Source organism: Xyrauchen texanus, chromosome 23, assembly GCF_025860055.1.
Source record: "Xyrauchen texanus isolate HMW12.3.18 chromosome 23, RBS_HiC_50CHRs, whole genome shotgun sequence".
NCBI classification, from domain to species: domain Eukaryota; kingdom Metazoa; phylum Chordata; class Actinopteri; order Cypriniformes; family Catostomidae; genus Xyrauchen; species Xyrauchen texanus.
Window position 1 is genome coordinate 19,090,231 of NC_068298.1, and position 15,487 is coordinate 19,105,717.

General features: G+C 46.2%; 1 protein-coding gene across 5 annotated transcripts in view; it reads right to left on the bottom strand.

Moving 5' to 3' along the window:
- LOC127663388 (glutamate receptor 1-like) overlaps positions 1-15,487 on the bottom strand; it is a 117,847-nt gene that overhangs the window by 69,882 nt on the left and 32,478 nt on the right. For all 5 annotated transcript variants that reach the window (XR_007972982.1, XR_007972981.1, XM_052154951.1 and 2 more), the window contains 2 exons: positions 4,407-4,591; positions 460-513 (listed from right to left, as the gene is read on the bottom strand). Coding sequence is in view for 3 of the 5 variants with exons in the window: in XM_052154951.1 (XP_052010911.1) it covers positions 460-513; positions 4,407-4,591 (239 nt within the window). In the remaining 2 variants the exon portion in view is untranslated. The remainder of the gene's footprint in view (positions 1-459; positions 514-4,406; positions 4,592-15,487) is intronic.

Consider the following 15,487-nt stretch of genomic DNA (forward strand, 5'->3'; position numbering starts at 1 on the left):
GTTTTTAAAATGTGTCCATTATGAAAATAGTAGGCAGATGCAAATGCTGCTTTATTGCTTTGCAAGCTTTATCACAATTACATCTAAAAAACCAGCCAGGGCTGGTTTAATTTAAAATCCTCAGCACTGCACCATCCACAAGCACACCCCAGCATATTAATGCTGCGATTATTATAATTTCTGTTTAAATCAATTTGGCTTTACATTCTCATACGTTAAGCATACAGTAGCTACAGACAGACTGCAGAAATCACTTTTAGTTCTTTACATTCACAGAGGCAGCATTTAAATAACATCTAATATGTCTGTTAGTCATCGCTAGGGAGTAGCCTCTTATTATTGGTCAGTAGTGTATGATATGTAAATCACTGGTAATATCAAGAGAAGCAGTGACATTTGAAAACCTCATGGTGTATATTAGTGTCATAGTGTGAGATGGGTGATGTGTCTTTAGCTTACCAGGTTTGCCAGTATGTAGTGGTAACTCTTTACGTTCTTGCCCTGTTCGACGATCTGGAACAAACAGAAGAAAAGTAGCACCAATTAGTAACTACAGTGAAAAGTTCAAGCTTTAAGTACTTTCGAAGAAGTACAAATACTGTATATCTTTTCTTAATTATGCAGTAATATTATTGCATTTGAACGCAACATGTATACGAAAAAGTTGAAAATACAATGATGAAAGGAAACTCATTAACTTGATAAATTCAGCATTGTATTTTACTAATTTGTTTTATATTATTTATTTATTTATTATATTATTAACATTTTTAATCATGGTTAATCTCAGATTTTAAAAGTGCTGAAATTTGACTTTCTCTCTCTCTCTTATATATATATATATATATATATATATATATATATATATATGTACTTATTTTCTGTCAAAAATGTTACATTTGAGCAGAGCGTCAACAGACCCTCCATGTGGTAAAATGATGACTTACAAAATATGCAAAGAACTTAACTTTTGTCACAAGTCCATATTATAATTATTTGCTGCATCATCACAAGAGACAAACTTCCCTTATATATTATAATATTTTTGATTATAGTGCAATATTTTACATCAGTCATCAATTAAAGCAGGCCATTGTGTGTGTTGTTTGCAGAATACTGACAGAAGAAAGAATGTGGGGCAGAGGGGAGACATAGTGAGGCTAGTGAAGGATTGATGTGCAACCATTTTCACGCAGAGCGTACATTTTAGAGAGCATAAGAGGGTGACATTTTCAGAGGGTGAAAAATAGTTGAAGAGGTGAGGTTGTGTGGGAAGCCCTTATTTGGATATGGTTGGAGTGTTCTAAATACTAACTGTGGGCACATACACCCTCATTTAAAATAATCCAGAATTCATGATATTAGAACAAGCGTAAAAACAAATGTATTTGTGTGTGCTCCTATTGTGAATTTGGCAGAACTTTTGCATGAGAACCTCACCAACACCACCACACAAGTGTTTTGAGCATGGGTGTCCTTCCCAAGGAGACAATGTCAATATAAAATGTTTTATCTTAATATTCTCTTGAAAACATTACGTTTATAGTATTTCAGAATCAAGATGTCTCTGTTCTCCGAGCAAGAAATAGGAGAGCAAGATTTGAGATGTACATTTTTCTTTGTGTGGATATACAGTAGAAATAACAAAGCCTTTGTAGGCACAGAGAGGACAACAGTGGTGGAAAACAATGAGTCATACACTGACTGGGGAGGAACACATTAGCACTATTCGGTTCTGTTATAGTATACTACATTGACCGAGGTTAGAGCTTTAACTTGTGTGGATGTATGTGTCACCCATTGACACTGAACACTACACAAAGTCTTTAACACCATCAAACTGTTATGTTTTTCCATGGGTAAAATTAAAGAATCCTTTGTGTAGAGTGTCTCCCTACTTGAAGTCGTGAAAGCAGGCATAGGCTTGTGGGCATGACAGACAGTACCATTAGTTATTAATGGTGACAACAGTAAGATTATCCTCTGGCAGGCCAGCCCAGGGCAAGCAACACTTTTAGCATGGACACAACTTGGTCCCTTCGTTTTTGCAAATGTTTTTGCAAATTTTTATTTGTATAGCACTTTATAAAACACACATTGTTTCAAAGCAGCTTTACAGAAAATCATGCTCTAACAGAAAAATAAGCTGCAATGACTATAATGTCTAAAAGTCCTAAATGTGTGGTCTAACTGAATAACGTGACTAAAGAATATGCTTTAAAAATTATTTGTACAAAATTATAAAAATATAAATTACTGGTAATGCAGAATATAGGGGTGGTAGGGGAGTCTTCAAAAATGTCAGGATTCCATGTCTATTAGTTCCATCTATATGTTAGAGGCCATCTATATGCTATATCTATACATCTACAGTATGTCTATATGTTAGAGGCCATCTATATGCTATATCTATACATCTACAGTATGTCTATATGTTAGAGGCCATCTATATGCTATATCTATACATCTACAGTATGTCTATATGCATTTATGTATTTCTTAACCCATTAATACCCATATTTTCCAAAATATGTCTAACATAACCTTCCAAATGAACATAATGTGCAGGTCTTTTGCTATTTTAAGTGTATTTTTCAAATATGCAGCAACTTCAGTTACTAGTACACAAACTACACATATTGTATCTCGCTATAAACACTTCATACTACAGTATGCAAATAGAAATGTGCATTTCTTTGCGTAAACACCCAAAAATGGCAGGATAAATTATTTACAAAATGAATTCATTAATTTCCTTTTCCAGGAAAACAGACAATATGTATTAACGGGATGGCATCATATTCAATGCTGAAAATATATTGATCATCATGTTCTACTTAATGTTCCTGGTTCAGTACAAGTTAAGCTTAATTGACAGAATTTGTAGCATAATGCTATTTACCACAAACTTTTATTTCAACTCGTTCCTCCTTTCTATAATAAAAGTGAAAATCAAGGTTACAGTGAGCCAATTACAATGGAATGAATGAGGACAATGAAAGTGATGGGGCCATTTTTTGGAGGGTTTAAACAGAAATGTGAAGCTTCAAATTTTATAGAAGCACTTGCATTTGTTCTTCTGTTAAATCTTGTGCATTATTTGAGCCATAAAGATGTTTAATCGTGATTTATTAACAGTAATTTTAGGGTTTTATGACATTACATCGTCATGGTAACAAAGTTGTAAAATTGGCTATAACTTAACACAGAAAAGGTTTGTAAATTATTTTATCACACTAAAATCACGTTTATACGCACGCATATCCTTTATGTCTTGTGGCTATACTTTTGAAACTTTGAGTATTTTAATGTTTAGAAATAGGCACCAATTCACTTCCAGTGTAAGTGCCTCAATGTAATCTAGATTTTTGCTTTTTAAAGAAAAGGAGGAACGAGTCGAAATACATTTTTGTGGTAATCAACATTATGCCACAAATACTGTCGATTGAGCTTAACTTGTACTGAACCCAGAACATTCATTTAAGATCATATACACATTTTTGTCCAATAAAACTAAAGGCGATTGGCTATTTAAAAAAAGGAACAAGCCCTTCTATATGTCTTATGGAAATCCTTCAATGTAAAGAGAATCGCTTTTATCAATTTTCATAGGCTCTTCTGAGGCAGAATTCCTTCAGTAACCTGATATGATCACTGGTAGTTATGAAAGAATGTGTTTTAATGAGAGGGGAAATTACTGAAATTTTGTTTTAGTAAATTACTTGTAAATTCAAGGTATTGAATGATTGCTTTTTAAGAGGAACAATTATTCCAGACGTGCTGTTCAAATTGCCATAAACTGATGCAACAACCTTAACTGTGGGCACCATACTATCAATAACACAACATGAATTGTTGAGGGTCTCCTTTTGAGCCATGAAATAGAGGAAAAAATGAGAAAGAAAATACAAAATTGAAAAGACAATTTCTCATTAATTACAGTTGCGGAATGCTTCTTTCTCCTCCAGGCATTGGGGAATTTGACGCGTCACTATGGCGATGCTGCCAACCCCAAATGTCAAGCCAGTGTTATTTATCTGCTCTGTCCTTAGAGCTTTGTGTGTGTATGTGAGAGAGAGAGCCATCTTGGGGGCCTGTTGCACAAGGCCACTCAGTCTGATAAGGGTTGCCACAGGCTTGTCTGAGTACTCGAGTTCTGAATTGCATTTTAAGTTGAGTCATCTAGGCCTGTTGTTGTTTACCAATATATTTTCATAATGACATGGTTATTAGCAGAATAAAAGATGACGAAAGTATTAGTTGCTCGCCTTGAGTGAAAGACACATTTGAGTGGTTTTTGGATATTTAAGGCATATTTAAAGTGCAAAATATGCTTTAATCTGTTCTAAAAATTGGAACGTTTGACAGCTTACATGGCTGTATTAAGAATAGTAAGGGACAATTACCTTTTTCAGGATGGAGGTAAGTCTCTCCAGCTCACAGTCGATGATGATCTGGCCCTCTTTCCTTTCATCAAGGTCCTGGAACACTTTGAGGAAGGAAGCTTCTGTCATTGTTTCCACATTCACAGAGGTCACCAGCCAGTTACGCTCTGCTGCTGTATCCAGAACCTTCTGCATAACTGACAGTCCTGGAATACAAATGCAAACAATGAAAAATAGCAAATCCCTTTAGAGCAGTGTTTCTCAAGCCTGTTCCTGGAGACCCCCAACAGTACACAAGTTAATTATGGTTAATTCCAGACAATTTGGAACTATCCAAATTATTACTTTCTTACAAATAACCACTGAAATGGTGCTCTTAGTCAGACATCTGACTTATGAGTTTAAGGCAGATCGATCAACACCGACGTCAGTAAAAGCGTCATTTGTTGTCATCTGCAATATGGCAGCAAATAACATATTTCTGCAAAAGCATTAGGTTTAAAATAGTTATAACATATAATGATTCCTTTTTTAATTTGTTTCCAGTCTGTCGTTTTTAAAATGAACTCAAGCATTTTGTGTTCATTACTTTTACAGTATGTTTTTGTAATAAATGGTATAAGAACATACAAGTTTCTTGTTGAGTCATTGCGTCATCTCATGGTGTGTATATTTTACAATGACATACGATTGACTGAAATGCCTTGAGGCAGAAAGAGGGCAATTTTCGGGTATTCCAATCTCAAACATCATCTGGAACTTGTATGCGTACAGTACTCAAAGACCTTAAATCAGGTATGTCAGATAAGGGAGCCATCCAAAATGTGTAATGTTCCAGGGAACAGGGATGAGAAACACTGCTTAAGAGGATTATTGGTGAATATATCATTTCAGGCTGAGATATCTGTGTAAAAGTAATGCATTTCAAAGGAAGAGTAAAAAGGACATGGATTAGTAGCCATCAAAAGTCCAGCAATACCTGTTACACAGTTAATACATTTTTTTTTTAAAAAGCTTAATGTGATTGTTAAACCACAACAGACAGGGATTTAATAAAATAAATATAGTTGGCTAGGGTTAGGATAAGGGTTAGATCTGCATGCACAGCATGCTTTAGAGTGAAGGGGTGGTGCTATTCTGCCACCTACTACTCACACATGAAACAAGTGTGGGGCTCACGATACTGTGTTACAGTGAATCACAAAACCTGAATGCTCCACACAAACGCTTTCTATGAAGGTGCTGCGAGTATTATTCCATGTTGCAGTTGACCTTATATTCATAAGTGCAATAGTCTTACTTGCTTGAAATTTTACAGCTGCTGATGCAACTTGCAATGTAATTTCGTCCTTTTTTAAACTTTGATATTACTGAAGCAATATTATATTTCAAATTTTTATCATATTGCTCATCATAGCGCAACTGCGATTCCCTGTCTGTCACTCACTCAACGTTGTGTCAATGTAGTGACACTAGGGGTCACCCTTGGGAGCCCCAATCACCTTTAATCTTTGAAAAAAGGCCAACGGGAATTGGCGAGTGGAATTTACATGCCACTCTCCGGACAAACGTGTATAAAGTAGCTGGCTTGCAACCACTCATTGTTGGCATTGGCATTGATCCTTTTTGGCAGGTACGGTGTTTCGGATGCGGGCCCACTCCCCTGCGCGCCCAGCTGAGGCACAATCTCGCCCTCGACAATGTGGTTGCGACAGGCCACGAGGACGATTTCCCTCCTCCCCCATCCCAGACCGCTCAAACGGTGGGTATATGGAGGTAGGTAAGTACTTTGAAGTCCCTGGCCTCAGCAAGGCCATGAGTGGTGCCTCAGGCTCCGCCACACCGCTCCGCCCCACCAGCCGGTATGTCCGACGCGATTGTTCCCTTTGTCCCCCTCGCCCGGAGCTTGGGGTCATGGCTCGAGCTCCCCAACCCTTCGCAGTGGTGATTTAGTTCACAAGGCACCCGCCCACCCCATATTCAGCGGTGTCTGCTTCACCTCAGTGAGGGGCGAGAATGCTGCTGCCTTGCGCACTGAGATTGCGTCCCTTATACAGAAGGACGCGATAGAGCATGTCCCTTCAGCCGAGCTGAAGAAGGGGTTTTACAGCCCCTCACGAGTGAGTGAGCACAGTCAGTGCTGAACTGTCTGAAGGCATTCAGGCAGAGAATGGTGGTCCCACTGAAAATATTTCATAGGCTCCTGGGGCATAAGGTATCCTTGACGGCGGTCATGCCTCTTGGGTTAATGCATATGAGACCGTTTCAGCACTGGCTTCAGACTCGAGTCCCAAAATGGGCATGGTGCCACAGGGCACACCGCATGCTCGTCACATTGGTCTGCCGCCATCTGTTCAGCCCTTGGACGGACCTGGCATTTCTACGTGCAGGGGTTCCCATAGAGCAGGTCTCCAGGCACGTCGTGGTTATGACGGACACCTCCAAGCGTGACTGGGGTGGCGTGTGCAACCGCCGGTCCCTGGAATGACCTGCGACTGCATTGGCACATCAACTGCCTCGAGTCGCTGGCAGTGTTGCTTGCCCTGCGGAGGCTTTCGCCTTTGATCCAGGACAAGCACATGTTGGTCCGGATGGACAACATGGCAACGGTAGCATACATCAACTGCCAAGGCCGTGTTCACTCTCATCGCATGTTGCAACTCGCCCGCTGTCTCCTCTGGAGTCAACAGCGGCTCAAGTTGTTGCAAGCCACTCACACCCTGGGCAATCTCAACAGCGCAGCAGACACGCTGTTGCAACAGGTCACACTTAGGGGGAGTGGAGACTCCACCACCAAGTGGTCCAGCTGATTTTAAGTCGATTCAGTCAGGTGCAGGTAAACCTGTTCACTTCCCGGGAATCCTCCAACATCCCGCTCTAGTATTTCCTGACCGAGGCGCCGATCGGCACAGATGCGCTTGCACACAGCTGGGCCTTGGGGCTACACAAGTATGCATTCCCCCCAGTGATCCTACTTGCACAGACGCTGTCCAAGGTCAGGGAGGAAAAGGAGCAGGTCATCCTACTGGCCCACCCAGAACTGGTTCTCGGACCTCACACTCCTCACGACAGCTGCCCCCGGTGAATTCCCCTGAGGAAACACCTTCTTTCTCAGGTATGGGGCACCATCTGGCACCCGCGACCAGTCATCTGGAATCTCCACATCTGGTGGTAGACACAATCACACAGGCCAGACCTCCTGCTACGAGGCACCTGTATGCCTTGAAGTGGTGTCTGTTCTTTAAGTGCTGCTCTTCCCACTGCGGAGACCCCCAGAGATGCACAGTCGGATCAGTGCTTTCCTTCCTACAGGAGAGAATGTCCCCCTCCACCTTGAAGGTAGATGTAGCCGTTATATCAGCACACCACGATGCAGTAGGTGGTATTTAGGGAAGCACAACTTGATCATCAGGTTCCTTAGAAGTGCGGGGAGGATAACATTTCATACAGTTGTGGGAAGGAAAAGCACTGAACCGACTGCGCATCTCTGTGGTCCTTTGGGGCCTAATGGGATCTACATTTGGGCCCCTGGAGTCTGCTGAGCTAAACGCACTCTCCTTGAAGACTGCTCTCCTGACGGCGCTCACTTCCAACAAGAGGGTATGGGACCTGCAGGCGTTCTCTGTCAGCGAAACGTTCCTGGAGTTCGGTCCGGGTTACTCTCACGTGGTCCTTAGACCCCGACCAGGCTATGTGACCAAGGTTCCCACGACCCCTTTGAGGGATCAGTTGGTGAACCTGCAAGCACTGCCCCAGGAGGAGGCAGACCCAGCCTTGGCGTTGCTGTGTCTTGTGCATGCTTTACGCATCTATTTGGATCCCACACAGAGCTTTAAGCAGCTCTTTGTCTGCTTTGGTGGACAGCAGAAAGGTAGGTCTCCAAAAAGAGGATCACCCACTGGGTTATTGACACCACCGCTTTGGCATATCACACCCAGGATGTGCCACCCCCCCTTGGGGCTACAAGCACACACTACTAGGAGTGTGGCAGCCTCCGGGGCCCTGACCAATGGTCCCTCTTTGGCAGACATCTGCAGAGCAGCAGGCTGGGCAACACCCAACACCACTGCAAGGTTTTATAATCTCCAGGTTGAGCTGGTCTCGTCGCGTGTTTTGTCAGGTACGAGCGGGTAAGTTCCGGGACAGCACAGTGCCTTTCCCCTCCCGGAAGTGAAGAAGTGCACTTTTTACACCCAGTTGTGTTCACGAAGTCGAGGACCCTGATTGTCTTTCTTCCTTAGCCCCGTGGCAGGCATGTTCATATGCCTACTAGGCCCTGTACTGGGGTAGGTGCTCCATATAGGCTGGTTGCCCGTGGTAACACCGTGTGATGAATATCCCATGAAACGGAGTCACCACTTGTAAATCAGCATCTTCTTTGGGCAAAGGCCCCTCTGTCCCCGGTTACCATGTTCCCATTGGTCATTTCTCAAAGATCAGAGGTATTTATGGCTCTACAAAGAGACATAAATAACTCCCCTGTGAGCATTTAAATGGGGAACTGTTTATGAAATGCTCAATGTACTTACTTAGGTTTGTTTTATGCTTTGAACGGCACACAAAAAAATAAAAAAGGGCACTTGAATTTTACAACCCTTGCTTAATGCAATGCCCACACAGCTGTTGCATGAGCCATAATTACAAGGAGAGCAACAACAAGGATACATGCTTTATAATTTATGGAACCACTGGAACTTGCAGCAGAGATACATGAATAAATCTTTAATGTATGGAGTGGGATAGATCACAAAATAGATCAACAAGAGCTGGCAATATGCAAATGGACTACATACAAGTTGAATTAAGCAGTCCAAACAGATATACAAATTGCAAAACCACTGTAAAAAAAAAAAAGAAAAAAGAAATAAACACATTTAAAAAAAAGAAAAGTCTAAATTTGCAATTTTCCATTATGTTAGACAAACTCTATTTCAAATGTTGCAAATCTACATCAGGAAAATGATATATATTTTATTTAAGTTTGTTGGTGTAAAGCTATTAAGGTTAAGCAAATAAAATGTCATTTTGTTAAATCTTATTTTTATTTGGGGTTTTTGGTCAAAGCATGTTGACATGAGGATCTGTAAATAAATGCTTTTGAGAATGTTTTGTTGTAGGTGTTTGTGCCAAGTTACAATTTGAATGATTAATATTCCCTTTAGTACACAAGTAGATATTAATGTATTACTAATAATGGGTAATAATAAACTAATAATTCCTCACGTCTAATAATGGGTCTGTCACGAACCCCGCTCCTCTGCCCCATCCCCGCTTCGTCGCACACACACTCACTCCTCAAGCTCGCACGCTCGTTCCGCCCCCTCGAGCTCGCACGCTCGTTCCGCCCCCCTCGAGCTCACGCTCGTTTTGCTCCCTCGAGCTCTCACGCTCGTTTTGCTCCCTCGAGATCTCCTGCTCGTTAGCAGGTCTCTCTCCTCGGGCTCACATGCACGCTCCTATGGCCAGAACATTATGACCACCTGCACTCGTCTCAATCACCCCTTTATTCGTTTCACCTGCACTCGTCTCGTCACCTTTCATTGTTTACACCTGCACCTTCCCCTATAAATACCACAGCACATCCGTTTCACGAGGGTTAGTTATTGTATTTAGTTTCCCGTGTCTTTGCCCCCGCTAGTCTCGTCTAGTTTTGATCTCCTCTTGAACTCCTCTTGATTACCCCCTTAGCTTGCCAGCTCCTCGTTCCCCTAGTACCCCTGTCTACTCCCTTTGTTAGTTTACCCGCCTCTCGATCCTGTTTACCCCGGCTTTGACCCTCGCTCCCCTCGACTACTCTCCGGATTTGCCCCCTTTACTCTCTTTGATTCCCGGCTTTTGACCCTACGCTTCCCTCGACAACTCTTCACTGGATTTGCCCGTTTGTACTTTTGCCTGCTTTTATTGTTAACAATAAAAGCAGTTTTTTGACTTACATTGTGACTGTCTCATCTTGTGTGTGTGTGTGTCCGGGTTACAGAATAACCAACCACACCGAAGACAGTCACAATGCATCACGCGGAGAATTCGCGCAGCTCACTAGAGCGGATGTTTTCAGCGCACTCTGCCACAGGATCTACCGGTGGGAGTCATGATCGCGCGCTCACAGCCCAGGGACAGCAGGTACGTGCGATTTTTGATTTTTGTCACCCCTGCTTCACCTGTGTCTGCCCCTGAGCCCGTTTATGCTTCCCATGCATTTTTGAGCGCCGTGAACTCTCCACCCCCGGAGAGGTTTTTTGGCTCTTCGGACGCTGACCAAGGGGTTTTTATGCGAGGCAGCGGTTGTGTAACTCATAACCCCGCCCTCGACATTAAGGAGCCAGCGGCCCGACTCTTGGGGTTGCGTCAGGGGAGTCAACCCTTGGAGGTTTTTATTATGGATTTTTGTGCCCTGGCGTACCAGGTGAATTTTGATGAGGTGGCTCTGAAAGACATTTTTCAATGTGGACTGAATGAGCCAACCTCATCATTCATGCCAGGTGGTCGCTGCTCTCTCAACCTGGCTCAGTTTATTGACCTCGCCCTACTGTACGCTGGTTCCTCGTTTACTGTGGGGGAGGCAGAAACTGAACCAGCGTTCCAGACCACGGCCCCCGTCTTGAAGCCTACCACGGCCCCCGTCTTGAAGCCTTACACAGCCCCCGTCCCGAAGCCTGTCATGGCCCTCGTCCCGAAGCCTGTCACGGCCCTCGTCCCGAAGCCTGTCACGGCCCCAGTCCCGAGGCCTGACACGGCCCTAGCCCCGAAGCCTGACACGGCCCTAGCCCCGAAGCCTTACACGGCCCCAGTCCCGAGGCCTGTCAAGGCCCCAGTCCCGAAGCCTGTCACGGCCCCAGTCTCGAAGCCTGGCACGGCCAGCGAGTCAACGCCCATGCCTGCCATGGCCCGAGAGTCAGCGCCCATGCCTGCCATGGCCAACAAGCCAGCGCCCATGCCCGCCACGGCCAACGAGCCAGCGCCCATGCCCGCCACGGCCAATGAGCCAGCGCCCATGCCCGCCACGGTCGGCGAGCCAGCGCCTGTAGCCTTGACCGTCCACATGGCCACGTCCCCTGTTGGCCGAGGACGCAAGAGAAGGAAGAGGGCCCCTTCTCCCCAGTCTCGTCTTGTACTCAAGACCGCAGAGGTTCCCTCAGAGTCTTCCACGGCTCTGCCGGGTTCTGCTCCTCCCTCAGAGTCTTCCACGGCTCTGCCGGGTTCGCTCCGCCACCAGAGTCTGCCACGGCTCTGCCGGGTTCTGCTCTGCCCCCAGAGTCTGCCACGGCTCTGCCGGGTTCTGCTCTGCCCCCAGAGTCTGCCACGGCTCTGCCGGGTTCTGCTCCGCCCCCAGAGTCTTCCACGGCTCTGCCGGGTTCTGCTCCGCCCCCAGAGTCTTCCACGGCTCTGCCGGGTTCTGCTCCGCCCTCAGAGTCTTCCACGGCTCTGCCAGCCTCTGCTCGCCCCTCAGAGCCCTCGCGGCCTCCGCCTCACGAGCCTCCCAAGGCTCCTCCTCCTAAGCCTCCCAGGGCTCTTCCTCTCAAGCCTCCCAGGGCTCTTCCTCTCGAGCCTCCTAAGGCTCCTCCTCTCGAGCCTCCCAGAGCTCTACCCCTCGAGCCTCCCAGAGCTCCGCCTCTCAAGCCTCTCAGGGCTTCTCCTCTCGAGTCTTTCAGGGCTCCCCCTCCCAAGCCTCTCAGGGCTTCTCCTCACGAGTCTTTCAGGGCTCCACCCCTCAAGCCTCTCACGGCTTCGCCTCTCGAGTCTCTCAGGGCTTCTCCCCCACTCAAGCCTCTCAGGGCTTCTCCCCCCCTCAAGCCTCTCAGGGCTTCCCCTCTCGAGTCTTTCAGGGCTCCTCCTCCCCTTGAGCCTCTCAGGGCTCCGTCCCTCGAGTCTTTCATGGCTCCACCCCTCAAGCTTCTCACGGCTTCGCCTCTCGAGTCTCTCAGGGCTCCTACTCCCCTCGAGCCTCTCAGGGCTCCGTCCCTCGAGTCTTTCATGGCTCCACCCCTCAAGCCTCTCACGGCTTCGCCTCTCGAGTCTCTCAGGGCTCCTCCCCCTCTCAAGCCTCTCAGGGCTTCCCCTCTCGGGTCTCTCAGGGCTCCTCCTCCCCTCAAGCCTCTCAGGGCTTCGTCTCTCGAGTCTTCCAGGGCTCCTCCTCCTCCCGAGCCTCTCGGGGCTCCGTCTCTTGAGTCTTTCATGGCTCCCCCCCTCGAGCCTCTCGAGCCTTCCAGGGCCCCACCTCTAGAGCCTCTCGAGTCTTCCACGACCTTTTTCCCTGAGCCTCTCATGGCTCTACTCCCAGAGACTCCAGAGCTTCCTAGGGCTCCGCCTCCCGAGCCTCCTACGGCTCCACCTCCCGAGCCTCCTACGGCTCCCCCTCTAGAGCCTCCCACGGCTCCACCTCCCGAGCCCCTCACGGCTCTGCTCCCAAAGACTCCAGAGCTTTCTATGGCTCCGCCTCTCGGGCCTCCTACGGCTCTACACCCCGAGACTACAGAGCCTGCCAGGTCGTCGCCTCGGGGACCTCCCACGGCGCCACCATCATTGGCTGCACCTCCAGAGACTTTCAGTCCTTCGCCCCTAAAGCCTCCTTCAGGTCCACCTCCAGAGCCTTCCAGAACCCCACCTCCAGAGCCGCCTACAGTGCCGCCTCTGACGGCACCGCCTTTCACGGCTCTTCCCTGGCCCCCTGACCCTGTCCGGTGGCCCCCTGACACTCTCCCTGTCCTGTGGCCTCTTCCCTGGCCTCCTGACCCTGTTCCTGTCCGGTGGTCACCTTCCAGACCCCCGGACCCAGTCCCTGTCCTCCAGTCGCCTTCCAGACCCCCTGACCCAGCCTCTGCCCTATGGCTGCCCCCTAGATCTCCCGACCACCCGCCTGTCCGCTATGTTCCCCCTGACGTTGCCTTGAAACTGCCCATTGACCCCATGGACTGTCTCATTTCCCTCTGTGCCCCTTGGACTGCCCTCAATTTTGTTTGTGTGTTTTGTGGGTTGTCTGTTCAGGGTTTTTTTGTTTGTTGGGATCGTCCAGCACCATTTCCTCGCAACCGGCGCGGCCGTCAGGAGCCATCCGTTTTAGAGGGGAGTACTGTCACGAACCCGCTCCTCTGCCCCATCCCCGCTTCGTCGCACACACACTCACTCCTCAAGCTCGCACGCTCGTTCCGCCCCCTCGAGCTTGCACGCTCGTTCCGCCCCCCTCGAGCTCACGCTCGTTTTGCTCCCTCGAGCTCTCACACTCGTTTTGCTCCCTCGAGATCTCCTGCTCGTTAGCAGGTCTCTCTCCTCGGGCTCACATGCACGCTCCTATGGCCAGAACATTATGACCACCTGCACTCGTCTCAATCACCCCTTTATTCGTTTCACCTGCACTCGTCTCGTCACCTTTCATTGTTTACACCTGCACCTTCCCCAATAAATACCACAGCACATCCGTTTCACGGGGGTTGCTTATTGTATTTAGTTTCCCGTGTCTTTGCCCCCGCTAGTCTCGTATAGTTTTGATCTCCTCTTGAACTCCTCTTGATTACCCCCTTAGCTTGCCAGCTCCTCGTTCCCCTAGTACCCCTGTCTACTCCCTTTGTTAGTTTACCCGCCTCTCGATCCTGTTTACCCCGGCTTTGACCCTCGCTCCCCTCGACTACTCTCCCGGATTTGCCCCCTTTACTCTCTTTGATTCCCCGGCTTTTGACCCTACGCTTCCCTCGACAACTCTTCACTGGATTTGCCCATTTGTACTTTTGCCTGCTTTTATTGTTAACAATAAAAGAAGTTTTTTGAATTACATTGTGACTGTCTCATCTTGTGTGTGTGTGTGTCCGGGTTACAGGGTCATTGACAAAAAAGGTTGTCCAAGGTTATACAAATGAGTATTCTTTTAAAAATACTGAGTAGTGTCATGTTTGTAAAAATATATATTTTTTCAATTTGCTTAATCATTCATTTCAAAAAAGTTTTCAATATCAAGAAGTTTTCCATGTGCCTTTTCATAAAAATATCAAAATATCTTAAACTGTCAAAATAAAATGTCAACAAATGGCTAAAACTTCACTCTTAGTCTTGAGGCCTAAACTGGTTCTCTCTGTTTTATGTTTTTTGTCAACATAGCTTAAACAACAAAATAGGTACCTAAATATACTGTAGGTTACACCACATGACTTTGATTTGATGGACAAAAGTTTTTCAAATATGAATCATATTTTTGGAGTCATTTTGAATTTTTTAGCAGTGAGGGAACAAGTCAAAAAGAGCTGTAATCCAAAGTAAAGAAAGTGTGTATTGACAGAAGAGGCGAAACATATTGATTTCCTCCTCTGCTTCTGTCCGCCTCTGTTTTGAGCACTTGCCCTTTGACCCCTGTGCATCTGAGCCAGTGTTACTTCCTGCTCGACTCAATGTGAATACAGCTGGACCACTTCAAGACTGCAGGGTGATTTGACATTAAGGAGCTCACATTCCCAGCAGGCTGAACAAATGGCTTTCAGTGCACAAGGAGACCAGGGCCAGCGGGGGAAAACGTCACTCCTTAGCCTCATTCTCTCTCATCTGGTGTGGTATGATACAAATGGATTACTACACTAGCGGAAACATTGTCACACGGCAGAGAGGATGATTCTACATGCATGTGATGCTTATAGCAAGCTATAACATGCTACATACACTCTTGTATGTTAGTCCTTAAAAGCCTTAAAATAACCTTATAGACAGTTCAGTGCTGTATCTAGGCAACAAGAGGCTGGTGTTTATTGAGGTTGGTTCCACTCAGTAACAGAGTTAATGATCCCACATTCTTAACCAAGAGCCCTCATTGCTTCCACAAGATAAAACCTTTGCTGAGACACCCGTGGCATCAAACCAATTGTGTGCACGGACCGATGACAGAACTGACAGCGACAATAAAAAATAAGAGCCAGAGCCAGAGTCATAGTGAGAGAAAGGAAAAAGGGAGAACTGGTGGTAAGAGAGTATAGAGTGAAAGCAGAGTTGTGTGGTTTCGCCAGAAGAGTTTATTTTTTTTTAAAGACTTTCTCGTGCTCCAAGGTCACACTGTTACTGCTCTTTCAAACACGATTCTAAATCAACAAGAATTCACAATTTATTCACAGTGTTAATAGCTGTCAGAA